We start from the raw sequence: 17,622 nt of genomic DNA on the forward strand, positions 1-17,622 counted from the left end.
GTTTTACCTTTTTTTTTTTCGTGTCTCTTGTGGGTCGTGTCTTGTTTGTTGCACCGGCTGAGCCGCTCTGCGAGTCGCTTTTGACCTTTGAACTTTTTTCTTTTTCTTTTTTTTTTTGAGACTTTACCACTCCGGGTGTGTATTGCTCTCTTGAAAGATTATACATATGAACATATACAACAATTTATTTATATATATAGAGATATTTACCTGTTTGACATCTTTTCTTCCCCTTAACATTTTTTTTCTTTTTCGGGGGGTTTTTCTATGTGTGTGTGTGTGTGTGTCGTTTTATGAATATGACGGATATGTGTAAGTATGGCACAAAAAATAAAGAGACAGAAGTGGGGGGAATCGTAATAACAATAAAAAAAGAGGGGGGAAGGAAAAATGTTAGCGCGCCGCTCATCGATCAAGGTGCCTTCGGATTGATTTGGCAAAAGACGTCCCCCGCCAGGCAGTAACTTTTGATATTTTTGGAAAGAAAAAGAAAAAAAAAAAAAAAACATGAAGAAAGAATGATAAAATCAAAGAGAATTAGATTTTTTTTTCTTTAAATAAAGAAAAATGATTTTTTCTTGTGTGTTCCCCAGTCGTTCAGACTAGTAGAATGATGGATAGCCATCTAGGAGGAATAGCATTCCTCGAAGAAATCATTTCCATTTCTTCCTCTTGTTCTAATGTTCACGTGTCTTTTGTTTCTTTCGTTCGATGCCCCCTCCCCACTCCCTTTCTCTCTCTCTCTCTCTCTTAAAATTTTATTTACCATTGTCGAACGTTGGGAGAAACTTGGAACTTTTGATAAGTGTCGTACTGCTCCTGGGTTAGGTGACATCCGCCCGGCAGAGTCAACACAATAGCAGGCCTCTGGAATTCAGCCACTTCCGCCGATCCCGCTCGAATGCTTTCTCCCATACCGACATCTGCCAAATAGAAACGAATCGGGTACAGGAATACAGACAAGCGGTCAAAACATAATAATCATGTAATCAAAAGAAATTGTGGGTGGATGGGGAGGGCGAGGCGGAATTATCATTCGTACATTTAGAGAACACGCACGTCCATTTTGCTTGATTTTTGATTGTAATCACGAAAGGAATACATTATCTAAAGAAGGGCCGAGGACAAGGAAAAATGGCATTGTGTTCAGCGAGAACAAAACTTTCTTTTTGGGAAGACGAAAAAAATGAAACATCAAGAAATTTCTCAACAGTCTACCCCCCTCCTATTATTGCTCAATTGGTCACACACGCATAGGAAGAATGGGGGATTTTCTTGTGTGTTTGTCGATCTATTGTATACAAGAGTTCCGGATGTGAACACATGTCGCTTTAATAATTGAATATTGAGATCATGCCCCCCTATGAAGGAAAAAAAAACTGACCGCTGCGATCAATTTCCGTCTTTTTCTCCTTCCATAAAAAAAATTTTTCTTTCAGACTTTTTATTTCCCTGTTCCCAGTCTCATAATTTGAAAATACCAAGGGTACAAACTAATTCAAACACTTTGACACGCTCCTCCCGTTGCGCGTTTTTCTGTGGTCCCTTTGGGCAATGCGTCGCCAGTGCGTAAATCGGAAGGGGGGGAAGACCTCAGCCGCGGTAGCTAAACTATAATTTAACAAGGCCGACGACGGCATGGCCTGTTTATGATGGCCATTAAATTCATTACGCTGTTTTGGGACCTCGGTTCGGTGGCTGCTTGTTTGGCCTCCTCCGGCTGGATTACAGTAGACGGAAGAACTTTTACTTACGAGCGCTCAAACAGCCTGTGGTAGTTTCGTTTCATTTCTCATGATTTTCTTTTTCTCACGCGTGCCGCCATAGTGAAAATGCGGCGGCCGAACGGGTCGCCGCAATCGTCTCAAAAGGAAAATTACTATCTAAACACACGTGGAGTACTGGCGCTGCGGGAGGGCAATCAATTCTTCTGCGCAATAATGTCATCATCATTATCACAAAATTTTTGTTTTTTTTTCTCACTCGGCTTTTCTTTTTTAACCCCCCTTCTCTACTTTTTGTTTCAAAATGTTGGACAGTATTTGATTAACGATCATGATTGATTTGTGTGGGTTTGTGGTCGGTACTCACCTGATTTGCGATGGGAATCGCTGTAGCTCTCCTCGTAATCAAAGAAGGGTGGCGGTTTGACTTTAATCATGCACGTTCGGATGCAGCTAAAAGGATTAAAATTGTTGTTAATTTTTAAAAGGTGTTGCCGCAATTGTAGTCTGTCTTAATGCATTACCCATTGTAGCAGCAAACGCGTTCTGTTTGACCTCCAAGGCAATCGATATCCGAACGACAAATCTTGGCATAACAAGCTTGCGGATGGTTTACCTGATTAAAGAACAGAATTTAGAGTCCAGTCAAATTAATAGCTCGTTTAAATCTAAACAAATAAGGCTTTTGAAATATTAAATGTGGTTTTAAACAAATTTGAAATACATACCACTGGTGGGCAAACGGGCACCCCACTGTCATCTACTTCAATGACAGGATTGTCATTGACGTAATCCTCCATTTCTGTTGACGCATCGTCCTCAACGCTCTGCAAAACGAATCAAACCGGAAAACAATAGACATTATTGTTTATTTTTGTTTTTATTTTTTTGAAACGTTAACGGGAAATCCATTTTTATATTGAGATTCTTTTTATCGCATTCTTCTGCTTTCTTCCTTTGTTTGCTGTCTATCTCTTTCTTCAACTAAAAAGGGATAGTGAAAATGAATGAAACAATTAAGCGGGAGCTGCGCGTGTCGAGGAATGACAGCGAACGAATCCCACCGACGTTGCGTAAATTGAAAATGCGCCTCTAACCGCCGTTCCTTTTCATCATCTGCCTTTTGTTGAATCACCACGTTTCGTAATAAAGTTCAAACAAAAAGGCGGGCCAGTTGCCATTTCAGCAGATTTTCGTTGAAAAAAATTATCAGAAAACAAAACAAACAGAACAAATGGAATAGTGCATGCAAATTTCCGTCGTGTCACGATGATATCGAACGTTTGACAAGCATGCTAGCAATATTTGTTTGTAGTTACGGATTCCAGTTGCGAAATGTAAACGAAAAAGTTTAATTTCTCTTCTTCTTCTTTTTGATGTTTCGCCGTTGACGTTTTTTTTATTGGAATGCGAATGCATTGCGGCTGTGATAGTGTAACCCTCTTTGGTCGGAAGACATGGCATTCCGGTTGTCTGGGTCATATTGAAGCTTCGTCAGACATGGGGCGGTGCGTCTTGAAAATGTCGAGACAATCTTGACATTACCCCGAGGCTCTGACAATTTTGTTCCATTACGAGCAAACCTGATCATCGTCAGTGTCGTTTGTGTTTTTCGGTACAACCGGTAGGACCACACACAAAAACACGTTTCCTAATTTGATTTTTGATTGGTCGTCAAGAAGTTTGGCTGTTCGTTAAAAACAAGAACCTTCCCTTTCTTGTCCAAATCAGTTTCAAAACATCAGCGACGTGACTCTTGTTAAATCCACGCTTGTAGTAGCCGACCTGATGTTCAGATAGACGTTGATATATCTGAAATGGTTCATCTCGCTTAAACGTCAAAAAAATGAGAAAAGAGATGGGTTTTTGTTTGTTTGTTTTCAATTTTGCAAATGAAAAACAATCGGATTCGATGGGTAAAGAAAAGCCCATCAAATGATGAGAACTTGTTTAGCTTTTTTAATTATTTATTCAATCAATTTAAGAAATGTGGTCGTGATTTCCCAAATTTCAATTCCGGTAGGATGATTGTAATGCGCGGCGTTTCATTTTTCATCCATCCGTAGTACGGCCATGTTGAAATTCCGTAGTCAACATTCGTGTAGCATTTCATTCTCATGCTCTCTGCTATGTGATTGGCCCACTCTAATTTTCCTGTTTCAGACCTTGTCAGAATTCTATCGAGTGCTTCTTCCGGCCCCTCTCGTTCAACCACCCGTTTCGCCCTCCCTTATATTCGGATTACAAGAGAAAATAATAATAATAATAATAAAAATATTAATTAAAAAAAACAAAACACGCCACATCTTTCAGAATTGCCCCGTCCGGTTGGCTTTGAATCCCTGCCGTCATTTAGTATGAACGTCTTTTGTTCTTTTAACTGCAGTTCGTTGATCCTATCAAATTCTTTCTTTTTCCCTCCTTTTTTCTCTCTCTCTTTCTCTCTCTCCTCAAAAATCCTCAAATTGATGACATCCGCGCGCTAAAAGTGCCCGAGGGCTTGGCGCAAACATTTGTTTTCTTTCCTGATTTTTCTCGCCCGCTCAGCTATTTATTTATTTCCAACAGAAAGAGAGCAAATAGAAAACCATAGCTTAAGCTGATGAAGCACCCTTATGGCGTTCAGAACAACAGAACGCTATTTCTATTGCAGACAGACACAAACGAAGGAAGAAAACAAAAAGAAAAACGTGACAAAAAAATGACGTAACCGATTCATATTAATAGATTTTCCCGCGTCACGTAACCCAACGTGAGTCGGTTCGACACCCGACTAATGGCCTCCTCTTAGCGTCTAATAAATTGTTGCCTAAAACTTGAAACAATTCATAGAGACAGTGATGTTTACCTGCCACATTAAATGATGACTATTATCAGCGTGGCTGTCGAGCGGCACGGCCGGAATAAGGTGGGGGGCGGCGATGAGGAACAGTGCCAAGCAGACTACCATGATGGAGGACGGTAATCGAATCATGTCGCGTGTTTTCTCTTGTACGATGATGACGACTGAAAGCTCGTTTCCTCCGTCCGATGTGTCGATGTTGGCGAGTGGCCTAGCGATAATGGTGATGGATGCTGCGATTAAGAATTGATTCACACCTTGGAAAAACCAGTTTTGAATTATGACTTATTCGCTTGGCAACGTGCGATATGATGCCTTGTGCTAAACTGACGAAAATCCGGGCGTTAAGAAGCGCTTTATTCCCTCCCGAGAATTCCTTTATTTTCTTTTTTCTTTTTTTTTTTTCTAGTTTTTTTTTTGTTTTTTGTTTCTTCTTCTTCTTCTCCGCGTTTTGTTTTTTAATTATCAAACTGCTGCCACCTAGTGGCGTGTCACGGTGACGTCATAAACGGCTACTCAATGCCAACAAACTCTCCGACCCCACCTCCCGCCTTCCCACCCTAAACGATGGAAACAGAGGTCAGTGACATCTGCTGAAGACTTTATTTCTAGATGCCTTTTTTCTTTGGTTTTTTTGGGGTTTTTTTTGTTTCTAATTCACAAATTGCTAGAATGAAAAGCAACGCATAGCTGTGTCTGGCCGTCTTCACCAGCATGTTAGACACTTATGTTTACACTGGAATCGGTTGGGACTTGGGAGAAGGCAGAACTCACGCAGACACAGACTGCCGTCGCCCAGAATTCAGAACTTTGTGTTTTGTTGTTGATTGCTCTTGTCGTCGGGCCTAGACTGAGACCGGTTGTGTGCGCGCAGAGTGGCAGCGTAGGTACGGACGTGGATGGCTGGCTAGGCTTTTGATTGCTTATTATGATAATAGAAGCGCAACTCAAACAGCAGCAGCTGCTGCTCTTCTTTGCAAATGTTTTGCGATGTCGCGACGTTGGAACACAAGCGCACAAATTGCGCACTAGCGCGTTTTTTACAGCGAGCTGCACATTTGCGTTTCTCATCTTGCTGTTTCTCTCATTTGTTTCGCGCTTGGCCGGTCGCTCACCCGGATATGCGATACCCGTTACAATGAAGCTATAATAAGAGCTTCGTAAAACAAGAGTTTCGCTATAAACTCGACCCCCAACTATGCGCAGTGAACGTGACTTTTGCCCCCGTTTTAATTTTCTTTTCTTTTCAATTGGTCTCAATTCCTTTTTCTTTTTCAAATTGCGCGCTGAAAAATCATAATGATTAACAATGCCTTTGTGTTATTGCGCAGACGCCGGACATGCGCGTTTGATGGCAGCAAAACCAACCCGACCATCGGGAGTCTGTGAACGGGCGAAGAATCATCGACCCGTTTCATCCAATGCCTGTTATCTGGAGACCGACAACATGGCCACAAGAGCAGCGACATGTAAGTTGAAGCCAATTCCCGAATACTAGAGAATAAGATTACTTGTTATAGAAGACCGATGACCCAGTTATCGAACTTGGCTCAAAGTTATTGTTTTCTGCAGTTTTCTTTTATTTTATTTATTTTTCCCCCTATTTGTGACGTGTTTGTTATGGACACCGACGAAAGATGCACACTAGTCTGATTGATCTGTTTGTTTTGAAATGAAACAGTTGCTGCCAAGGTGAGAAACTTGCACGATTATCAGCTCCGGCTACTCAACAGCTCCGTCTCGCCGCCTTCCGGTCACGATGTAGCCAATACACTTAAATATTTTTCGCAGATGCTGCTCGGTAATATCTGGCCTGTATTTGTTTTGTTTGTTTTCATTTCTCCATTTTTCACACGCACTTTATCGATCGTTCATTTCCAGGAATCTTGAAGGATGTTCCGGATTTCCCTCTCGTCATGGTGTACAACCGGGAGCGCGATGCTAAACGCATGGCTCTTTTCCCCAGTCTTGATTACAGGGGTCTCTACAATGTTTTGATCCAGCTATTGGAAGTCATCCCTCTCATTCAGACGGGAGTCGATGGTATGTCATTTTCGAGCGCTTTGTTCAACCTATTCCATTCGTTGTGTCGTACCCTACCAACCATATTTTACGACGTTTCTGCTTTTCCGGATAATTCTTTTTTATTTGATTCACGAAGTCTTGAGCCAAGCGCTGATTGGCACGATCCTATGCGTCATGCCGTTCATCGAACAGGATCTGATCGATAATCTACCGAGCCTCGTAGCTTCGTCTATCGTCCACTTGCCCACGTCTCTTCACGGCTACATCGTCCAGGTCCTCTGCTGCTTCCTTCTACCACTCACCATGGGTATGCAGCTTGAATCAATAATCGATTGTAGAAACATTCAAAGGAAATGAAATCTTCTCTGGAATAATCAAAAACTAGGCACTCCGCCAACGGATGGCGTCTTCAACATGATCGAGCCCTCCATTCCCGGAATCATCATGGCCGTTCTCCAGTACACTAGCAATACAGGTGCGTTTTTTGAGATGGACAAATCGCTCGTAATCGTAAACATGTCTTGTGTTTTTATTGTGCATTCTTTTTGAAATGTGTTGAATCGATGTTTAGCTTATCATTGCCAATTGATGGAGACGCTCATGTCGTTGAAACCGGACGTGGCCAAAGATTTGCTCTGCATTATCGCTCACGGGACATTGAAAGCTCGCGTGCCGGGCGCCCACCTCTTATTCTATTACTGGCCGGCTCTCAATCCCACGCTATACGATCGACGTGGCGTCAACACGAAATTCAATGGTATGGGTTTTATTTATTATTATTAATTTTTTATTTTTTCGTGTGCGTGCAAATTTTGCGTGCGTGTTTTTCGTATTTGGTTTTATTTATTTTAATTTTTGCGTGTGTTTTTGCTTTTTACATGTGGGCGTGTTTTTCTATGTGCTGAGTGTGCGCGTGCAATATCTGAGTGTTTAATTTCAGGACTAATAATGATATTAAAAAAAGAAAAGGAAACGGAAACAAAACAAAAATCATTAAACTAAACAAACTAGACATGCAGCAGTTGTATCCATTTAAATGAACGTATGGTTTTCTTGACGTTGCTCATCATCTTAATGTTTTCTTTCAATCTTACTCTCTTTTCTTTCCTCTTTTTTTCTTTTCCAAATACTACTACTACTACATCTTTCTCTCTTTCCTTCACATCTCAACTCCCTTGCACGTCTTCTTGCTTTTTGATGGTTTGTTCGATGTCTTCCATATTCCGCGTCGTGACCGATGGGCGCGCCCCCTTTTTTTTTAATGTAATAGGATTCGCTCTTAACGGTGAGTGCCACATTACTTTTCACGACCGCTTTTTACGACTAACAAGATTTTTCGTTTCAATTTCCGTTATTTGATTACGCTTGAATGCTTAACTACTGCGAAACAAAGTGTATTCATTTCTTTGTACATAATCAACACCCCCCCCTGAAGGTTGGAAACCAGTACCCTGTCAGCGAGAAGAGTGTCAGAGCAGCGGAGAAGCGGCTGAATCTATCAAACTCTGCTTGGATCATCGGGTGGCCGTCAGCCAGCAAGGCAACAACGAGAATGGGCCGCTTCTAGTCGTCTGCGCTGGATGTGCCGATGAAATCAAACGCATAGACCCTCCCGCCAATTTAACAGCCAATGGCAACCAACAGCAGCTGGTCGAGCCATTGGTAGAACTCCTTTTGCCCATGCTTCAAGTGGCGGCCACTTGTGACAACACGGTAATAACTGATGATTAAATGCCGGATCAAATCTATCATGCCTAACTGAGATTTTTATCGATTTGACGATGAATGTCGTCGTATTTTGCAGAGTTGCCGCTCAAATGATAAGACAGCCAGTGTGTCGTGTTTCTCATCCAGCTGCACCAGTTATAACGACCGAAGGCCTATACGTTATTGTAGCCAATGCCACTCGATCCGGCACAACAACCGACGCGGTGGCGACCACATTTATCACTGCAACTTGACGTCAGCCTGGGAAATGCGGCCAGAAATGCAGAGCTATACGGTGGATGCCGTCGTCAGCCTCTTGAAAGAAGCGCAGCCGTACAGCTTCGAGCGTAGTAGTGAGAGCAATGACCGTCTCACCCGAGCCGGCCTGTGGCTCTGTGGCGATTTGGACACCATTTACTCGTTCGGATTAGAAGAGAGGCGATTGCTCAGTCGCTACGGTGTTTGGCTTCTTACGGCAGTTTGCAGACCTGTGCCGCAAGCCGCCAAATCCATTATCGGAAGATTGATTGGTGCCCTGTTTCACTGGTTTGATACTACCGCCCACGTTACGGATGGTGATTATCAAAGTTGATACGTTGATAGGGAAATCATTTAACTGTTCCTATTTGCAGACCAAGCTGGGTGTGTCTTGGAACCGTTGAAGTCGGAAATGCTCCGCGAGTGGATCGTTGAGGCGCAAGAAAACCAATTGGATGTCCTCCTCGACTGTTTGATGCCCTGGCCGGCTAGCTATTCGCGGATAGGCGGTAGCTGGGACACCGGACATTGTCCCAAAGCTGTTCACATCAAAGAAGGATTCAACCGTCTCTTCTGTCTCGTTCCTTACGAAATTATCACCGTCGATTTGTGGAATGACATTGTGCCAAGATGGCTGGAATCGATGGTCACCACCGTGCCGTCTGACGAGTGGATTGAATTCAGGATCATCTTGAGGTGAGTAGACGGCTCTAGTTAATGCGCATCAATTCTTCTCGTGACGATTACGCATGCTTGCATTTTGGACAGCAAATTACTGGATTCGAGCATGAGCCCTTTGGGGTTTGATGCCCAGCAAATGTTTCGCTTTTTGGCTGTCCGTTTTCGTGGAACCCACCTTCGCGTTCAGCAGCAAACGCTCAACTGGCTGCAGCTTCTTTCCTCGTTGCACATTGTCGTGCCTATCGATCTTCTAGTCAACATTTTCCAGGAGGGAGTCAATACGAGTAAACTGGACGACAACGACATTCCAAACTTAGGTCCTTTTTGCCTCGATCACTCGTTATTTATTTAAACTAATTCCATTTTTTAAAAAATAGATTCGGAAGAAATTCGGCCATTGTCGCCTGTTTCCAATCAAAGCATTCCGTCATCCGATTTACCTCTGAGTCTTCCGGAGAAGAGCCTGGCATGTCACGTTCTAATGCTGGACATACTGTTGGAGCAACTTGAAGTTCAGGAAGAGCCTAGTAACGGCGGGTTGACAGGAGCGCCACTAGCCCAACATTGCCTCACTCTTTTAAAAGATATGATCCACGTCCGTCAGAATATGTTGCACAATTGCACGTCTTCCGATTGCTACATGTGCAGTCTGCTGACGTCGTGGTATCAACTGGCTCAAGAGTTGATTGCTTTCTACTCGCCTTTGCACGCAGCTGTCGTTAGCGAGTGTTTTGAAGAGCTGGAAAATTGCGTTGAAATGGCTGCAGCCCAGTCTGTTCAACAGCAACAGCTCAGTCCCGTTGAAAAGGCGGCCAACAAACCTGAAGAGGTTGTGCCCACTGTTCATCACCCAGAGCAACAACAGCAAGCGAAACAACTGGGTGATGTCAGAACAGCCAAGATGGAGACGGTCTCCGAACTGGATCTTGCACCGATCCTTCCGTCGGAAAGAGTCCTCAGAGGTATTTAAGCTTCTGTCTAAATTTGAATGTTTTAGGAGCTCTTGCATGCCATAATTGAATACGATTTACTTTGTTTAGCTGTGGCGAATGCAGTGACTTGTACCGAAAACGAAGTGGCCAATTGCAAAGCCCAAGTCTCTCATCCGAGCATGTTGAGTGGCGACGATCCATCTAGTGACCATCAGGATCATCAACAACCGAATCAGCAATACTGGGTGACGACGGCTGGTAAATTCCGGTTCTCGCTGGAAGAATTACCCAACCATCTCCAGTTGATCTACGGATTCCTGAAAGAGCTCTATCATTTAATCCGGCCCGACACCCAACGACATCTATTGCGCTGTGTCGAGATCCTTTGCCTTCATTGTGAAGTCCTCAGCAAATCGGCTTGTCGCGAACATCCTGGTTTCCTCTTTTGGGTCCAGGAGAACCTCACGGTAGCCCAGTTGTGGAATCTCCTCGAAAGTCAAACGTCCCACGTAGCGCAGACTGGTGCCTCTCTTTTGCTGCATTGTCTTACCCTTCCGGGCGGCTCGGACGTCTTTTGGAAAATCATGGAATCAGATTTCCATTCGCGTGAATGGAAAACCCGCTTCTCATCCGTTGAACGCATGATGTTGGTGTGCCAATTTCTGGATGACCCCACCGTAAAGCAGAGTTCCATTTTGCAGTCGATCTTGACAAACGCCTTCTGCTTCCTCATTTCATCCATGGACGATATTAATACGGCTGTAGCCAACAGGGCAACCATACTCCTGGAGAGTTTGCACGATGGTTCGCTCAAATTACTCTGTTGGTGTCTGGAGCAACAGTTTGACAGCTTCATCTGCGACAGACCGATGCTGTTGCACTCCATCATGGCACTTCATCACCACCCTTGGCTGACAAAACGCAAGATCATCTCCTGGAAGTTCTTTTTCAACCGTTTCGACGCTCTTTATTTGGAAGCTCAGTTGAGCTTGCAACGAGCTGGAGAACTGATTGAACCCCGCGATCTGAAGGCCAGTCACATGTCAAACGAAAGCTTCAATAAGAAGCTGCAAAAAGCTCCTGAGGCTATCAAACGCTATGCTCCTAGCAGACCCAGTTCGCCCACTCAGCAGCCGAGAAGCTTGATGCGCTCTTTAAGCTTATCGAATCATCGTAATTTTGGCCGTCGTAAGTCTGCGCAGAATTATCAACATCATGGAGGGTCAAAGAGCTACAGCAGACAAGGCTCTTCAGCCCAGCTAAAACTGTTACGATCAAGAGGAGGGCTAGCTGGTGATCGGATGAATAATCAACAGGCATCCCAGGAAGAGGCCTATGTAGCCCTTTTCATGCAACGCTGCTCCGAGCTGGATGACTACGACGGAGAAACCCATTCTTTACTGCTGACTACTCTGATGCAATTCCTTGCACAGCCAGATCTCGCCCAATTAAGTGATGACAAATTCCAGTCGCAAATTCAGAATTTAGTTCTTCGTCATTTGAGTCTTTTACTGGGATACGGTCCGACCGAGAGGGCCTTCTGCGTAACACCACAAAAGCTCAGATCATCGGCTACGTTCAACGCCTTTCTGTCGGCTCTTCCGCAAGTTCTGGATCGCAATTTAGCCATTGGTGCAACTCTTTTACCGATGACATTATCTTTGATGATCTTCTGTCCAGCTCCGCCATCAAAAGCCAATGGTCCTGGAGGCAATTCGTGGTTGCAGTGTCACGGACAGGCCGGTGTACCTATTATCATGCACGGGTCAATGAGTAGCGTTGGTTTTACTTCTGGATCAGCTGCTGCTGCTGGTTCTAATAAGTAAGTTTGCATCCGTGTTGTGACCTAGTCACGTACAGTACACTGTACTCATTTTAATTCTTTGATTTAGCGTTAATGATCGACACAACGGAACAACTCCACAGAGAGCCTACAAACCGACCTACTCGCTGTGGTATTTAGAGACCCATCCACGTCGGATGTGGTTGCAAACGGTCTTAGTTATCCTGTACAAGGTGTGTTTCTTGCGAGATGCTTTCCAAACATGGCAAATTATTCTAAATTCTTCTTGATTTCGTTTGCAGTATCGTTATAATCAACCGAACCTGGCTCCCCTGGTGCAAAGTATTATGCGAATCGTCCTCAATACACTGGAATCGCAATACCATCGCTGTTATCGCTACGGAGGTATCGGAGCCACCCTGAGTCATGGCCATCCGTCGACAGCACAGCATCAGATCCATGGGGTTGCTTCAGCAGCAACGATGAGAATGAGAGATCAAAGTCAGGGTTCCTTGGAAGTTGACTCTCCCAATGATCTAACTGATGCGAAAGGTTCGATCTTTGAATAGTTTTGATTTTAATGACATTCACTATCTTTCTGGTTTGCAAATCATCAATACATTTATCATTGTATGGATTCAGGAAGGCCAAATGTTATTGGACATGGCGTCGGCGCAGTCCTGGGCATAGCTGGCCTTGTCTGGGGTTCTTCAACTATTCAACATCAAATTCAGTTTCAAGTTGCAACGGTAAAATATATTTCCTCCAGTCCCATAATGACACAACACTTCTTGAAATGTTTGCATTATATCATTACAGAATAAGGCTAATATCTCTTTGTCGTCCCGACGCGAATTAACCGGCAGTATCTCAAGTGAATGTGATATCGATCAGGATGTTGATGGTGTCGAGTTAGAGGTTATTCCCGAGAGTCCCAAGAGTAGCAGACCAGATCCTGACTGGGATCGTGATTCACTGGCTGAAGTCGAGGTAAACCAATAATTTTGATGTTTCCGGTTCACTAGTGCTACCGTTACTATTGTGCTCTGTTTAATAGATCCTATCGGAGCTGTCGCAGCAAGAACCCAATGCTGCCACAGCTGCATCAGAAGTTTCATTAGCTACCTGCGTCCGTCAACCATCGGCTGTATATGAAGCCCACACGGTCGTATCCCATCGTCAGATCAATGCCGCTGATGCTGTTGCAGCCGCTGCAGCGGCCACGGCAACGCCTACGGGAGTCAGAACTCGTCAGAGAAAAATAGGAATTTCTATGGGAACCATGGGTTCCGAATTGCCGTTCGTTGCCACAGAACAGCCAAACCGCCAACAGGCTTCGGCGGAACCTCAAGCACCTCAGCCTGTTCCCGCCAACATAACAATACCGGCGTCCATCAAACAGAGCTCTCTCCGCGTTGGTGACGAAGTGGCGTGTCATCGTTGCTCCAAATGCAATGCCCCATTCGAAGAATTCAGCGAAGAAGAACTTGGTTTATGTATTGTTATCATATCTACCTTTGTTCACAGAGAACCTGCCTTGGCCGCCACCATGCTTCCAGAAATTCTCCGCTGTAACGCAAAGTACGTGTATTGCATCATTATTTTGAACCCTTTTGTAAATTAACGTTCTTTTAACAATAGATGGGCAGGAAGTACAACATATACTTGGCAAATGGGTAGCAATTTGTACGTTCCTGGTGAGGTTGGTGCCATTGCACGCCAATTTCTGCGATGCCTTTTGCATCAGTTAACACCCAACAAGGTATTCATCCAACTGTTCCAGACTCAGGTACCAGAAGAGATGAAGCAATCATTCTTCAAGACGATGGCATCAGCATTGACAGATTTTGTTGAGCTGACTCCAGCTGCACCACTGCAGTTGTTGCTGGAATCTCTGAATGAGCAGAAACAATTGTCACCAGCCCAGATTGCTATGATTCTACCCAATGTGGCCTGTTATTTTGAGTGTTTACCACCACTGGATTTAAGCGCTCAGATTTGGTCGCCACTTTTCACTCAGCTAGAAATCTTCTGCGCACGACTTATTCTAGTCTTGCCGTTGCTAAATGGCAATCCAGCTCACAGCAACTCACTTCTGAGAATAATGGCCAGCAGCAATCGCGTGTCAGCACTACAACTCGCTTCGTGTCGTAGTAGCATTCTCGAGGCTTTCGCCAAGGTCCTGTTGTACATCGTTCAGCATTGGGCCGGCTTCGATTATAAACATATCGTGGAACTATGTCATCTGGCCTTTCGATCATTTATTAAAGTAACATGACCTTCCTTAACATTTTAAAATTTTTCTTGTCTAAATATCCTTGGTAATTGTATTATTATGCCTTTGCAGGATCGCGAGAAGTATATGTTAACACGGACACTAGTCGACGAACTAGCTTCTGTGATGAAACTGAAATCAAGTCTACCAGATTCAACGTTAATGATTTTGGTCCATTTCATCTTACAAGTAGGCTCAAATTTAGGAATTTTTTGTTTGTTTGTTTTTTTGTTTTTTTGTTTTTTCTAAAATCAAACGTTGATTTCCCTGTTTAGGATGCTGGAGGAACTTTGCCACTTCCCATTGCCTGTTAATGGACGAATCAGATAATAGTACCAATAATGTGAAGGTGTCCTCAGCTGATGGATCAACTGGTAGTGGCAGCACTGGTGCATTCGACTGCATCCGACCACATTTTAATGATATCATGGATTTTTTGGCGGATGTTCACACGCTTAGCAAATTGAAAAGCAATAGCAGAGCGATGAGTCCTGGTCCTGGCTTAGATGAAGATACCCTTGGTGGGACCGTCAAAGCCGGAATGGCCCAACTTTTGGCACTTGAAATTGTCCGTGGCAACGGCAAAGATAACAAATGCCTTCAACGCTATATGCCATGGTTATTAAATCCACCATCCTCCATCCAACAAGGGTACGATTGCATCGATACATTTCATTGGAATAATTCGTTGAAAAAGAATAATCTACAGGCCACGGGAGTTTCTCGAATGCGTTTGTCATGTGAGGCTGTTGTCCTGGTTGTTATTAGGTGCATTGCAACATACAGCTCTGGTGACTCACACTCATTCGAATGGACCCTTATCCATGCCAAGTAGTTAAATTCAAACTTTATGTTTTTAAACTTCGAAATAATAGTAAAGTTTTGTTCCAAAATTGTAGCGGGCGTAACGTTGAATCCTTGCTTACCTTTACCTATCGAAGTTTCCTGCTCCTTGGCTGATCATATTCAGGGAATATTGGCTGGATTCGCAGAACAGTCGAAGACTTCCGTCCTTCACATGTCGTCCCTTTATCATGCATTCCTTCTATGTCAAGTATGATATCGAAATTTGTTCTGGTTAGCGAAATCTTAATCGATGCAGAGGATACGGTTTGGGTTTCCTTTTGCAGCTTTGGACGATTTACTTGGAGTTTATGGCAGGTCAGCTCGGCAACAGCTCGAATGCTGATCAGCAAGCTACCATTTTCAATGTCCTAGTAGATTTCTGGAGCAAAATCACCCCCTTCCGTTTTGCAATTAGTTGCTCACTCGTCAGTGGTAAATCAACCTATACGTAATGATGTTATTTGAAAAACTTGAAATTATGAGACATTTTTTTTTTTACAGCTAACAGAGATGGTCAATTTACATTTTTGAGCCTCATGGAAGCATTGGCCGAGTGCAGATCGTCCGTTTTGTCGCTTTTGCTACCCCTCTGGACACCAGTTTTACAAGCACAAAATTCGCAGGTAAGATTTTTGTCTGCATGGCACACAGAGACTGGTCAGCCAAGTTTACTGTGAATGATTGCCTTGTTCGCTTTTGCAGACACAGCTGCCTGTCCATTTGCAAGTCCGATTACAAGCCTGCGTAGAAGGCTATTCAATGAACACGGGCACGGCATCGAATGGTGGTGGTGTATGCGAAGGGTTGGAAACGCATTTAGAAGGATGGCTTCTTCGGTGGCTACAAAAACTCCAATTTAAAATGGGGCAAATAGAAATTCAATCTTCTACTGCTAGTCAGTTTTACAATGTATAGTTCTTCCCCATTCCAGAATGCCATTATTTAGGTATTTATACTTCATGCATATGAAATATGAATAGCTAGATTATCTTTCCTTAAACCTTCTAATTACAATTTGGTGAAATAAGTTTTGTCTTTTCACCATTCCACGTATCTGAATTCATGTGTCTCAGTGTCACATATATTTCTTGGGGTTGTATATTCTTGGACCACAGAGCTACCATTCTGTTAAAGGTACCAATAATTTGGACAAAATTATAATACTCGTCAGTTTATCAATTTCAAATGATTGGTGTCTTTGTAGTAGAGCGTCGGCTGTAGGCGATGAACATCGTTGGTTAGAACTCCATGTAAGATAAAAGATAAATTGCAAAGTTAGATTCTTAACTTTCTTTTATTTATTTTTGATAGTTTGTTAAATGAATATTTAATTCAACTTGGACCATTGTACAATATTATTGCAAGTTTAAATAGGTTACCTTTAATTGACAGGACAGGGCAGAACAACAAAAAAGGCAGCAAGTATATATATATGATATTATATGACTGCATTAGTATATATAACATTAAAAATTTGTTTTCATTTTTAACTTCTTACCACCTATCATCATTGCTACAGACGTCATTCAATGTAATAAATCTAATTGTGGTTTCTCAAAAATTAGGTTAACTTTGATTCATACAGTAAGCTGTCAGGGAAGTATGCTACCACCGTTAGTGGTAAGATTTAAGATATATGTTATTTTTCGGTTTTGAACAGTCTCCTTTTACTGCCCATGATCACAGATATGTAGCACGAGAATTGTTCAAACATTTTGCAAGAACATTCCTCGCAAATGCACTTTTGTATAACATATCGTATCCCCATAACCTGAAACTAAGTTATCGTATCATTTATATGGCAACCGGTTTCGCTACGATAAAAAAATTTCCATTCCGTCTTTCTTTTTTTCTTTCGTACTCGTGACCATCTAGCGCTCGAAGTCGTAATTACGTAGGCGTTTATTATTTTGAGATTTATGTGATGAAATGCATCTCCATCCCAATCAAAAGAAACCCAGGTTGAAGCATGGTTCAAGCGTCAAACTAACTAAATTCAGAATTGAATGATACAATGATACCCTTGTCCTGCCCTTGTACACCATGCTTTGAACACTTGGACATCGAATTGGCAACACCTAACATGGCATTCGCCGCCTGGCGGCCATTCAAAGAAAGCTTATATAGTGACTTCTACCACGCTCATAGATTCTTTTGGTTCCATACCATTGTGGATGCTGGACGTAAGTATGCTCTTGGTCGAATTGTTGTCTTTTTATTTCCTTTGACTAGATTACTAGGGGCCCTCACTCCGTTCAGGAAGTTCCCGATAGGGTACGGCCTGGTCGCCAATTCGCCATAATATCTCGGAAACCGTTTGCTCTTCCGGCAAAACAGACTCCGTATACATGTCCTATGAGGCGTGCGCTGATCTGGTTAAAAACCATAAATGAAGTTGGTGCGCTAACAGAACTGTTTTCGTTAATTTTTTATGGTTTTTAACATGTAAATGAAAAACTATAAGACCAATAGAAAAATAAACCTGATTTCCGTGATTTTCATTCAATTCTGAATCTAAATCATGTATTTTAAGCCAAATTTGAAATTTG

General features: G+C 43.0%; 2 protein-coding genes and 1 long non-coding RNA gene across 3 annotated transcripts; 1 reads left to right on the top strand and 2 right to left on the bottom strand.

The window, feature by feature from the left end:
* Positions 1-248: 248 nt before the first annotated feature.
* On the bottom strand, positions 249-4,932 carry LOC116928873. The gene is made up of 6 exons (XM_045178368.1): positions 4,573-4,932; positions 2,453-2,551; positions 2,249-2,340; positions 2,092-2,177; positions 767-923; positions 249-464 (listed from the first exon to the last, which is right to left on the bottom strand). Exons 1-6 carry the CDS (start codon positions 4,696-4,698, stop codon positions 413-415), a joined length of 612 nt encoding a protein of 203 aa, XP_045034303.1. The 5' UTR covers positions 4,699-4,932; the 3' UTR covers positions 249-412.
* A 795-nt stretch (positions 4,933-5,727) lies between these two features.
* LOC123475540 (protein unc-79 homolog) lies at positions 5,728-16,132 on the top strand. Its single transcript, XM_045178370.1, is given in 30 exon segments — positions 5,728-5,819; positions 5,898-6,035; positions 6,248-6,367; positions 6,448-6,609; positions 6,728-6,898; positions 6,977-7,066; positions 7,163-7,348; positions 7,862-7,876; positions 8,027-8,304; positions 8,396-8,873; positions 8,931-9,252; positions 9,325-9,554; positions 9,615-10,199; positions 10,278-11,991; positions 12,062-12,185; positions 12,255-12,504; positions 12,595-12,701; positions 12,772-12,942; positions 13,010-13,533; positions 13,594-14,221; positions 14,300-14,416; positions 14,503-14,523; positions 14,526-14,878; positions 14,937-15,058; positions 15,127-15,281; positions 15,358-15,468; positions 15,470-15,502; positions 15,575-15,599; positions 15,602-15,696; positions 15,776-16,132. Coding segments are annotated over 30 exon segments (7,593 nt in total). The 5' UTR covers positions 5,728-5,764; the 3' UTR covers positions 15,989-16,132.
* LOC123475544 lies at positions 15,984-16,732 on the bottom strand. The gene is made up of 2 exons (XR_006650794.1): positions 16,572-16,732; positions 15,984-16,317 (listed from the first exon to the last, which is right to left on the bottom strand). It is a non-coding gene; the product is annotated as an uncharacterized LOC123475544 (long non-coding RNA).
* Positions 16,733-17,622: the final 890 nt, after the last annotated feature.

This window comes from Daphnia magna, linkage group LG8 (genome assembly GCF_020631705.1).
Source record: "Daphnia magna isolate NIES linkage group LG8, ASM2063170v1.1, whole genome shotgun sequence".
Taxonomy (NCBI): domain Eukaryota; kingdom Metazoa; phylum Arthropoda; class Branchiopoda; order Diplostraca; family Daphniidae; genus Daphnia; species Daphnia magna.

Excerpts from the sequence above, each read along its gene's own strand:
- LOC116928873 (XM_045178368.1), bottom strand. The coding sequence starts at position 4,698 with ATGATTCGATTACCGTCCTCCATCATGGTAGTCTGCTTGGCACTGTTC. Across the intron at positions 2,178-2,248 it reads CGCGTTTGCTGCTACAATGG|CTGCATCCGAACGTGCATGA; the intron begins GTAATGCATTAA and ends TAATCCTTTTAG. Across the intron at positions 465-766 it reads TCTCCCAACGTTCGACAATG|TTACTGCCTGGCGGGGGACG; the intron begins GTAAATAAAATT and ends AAATATCAAAAG.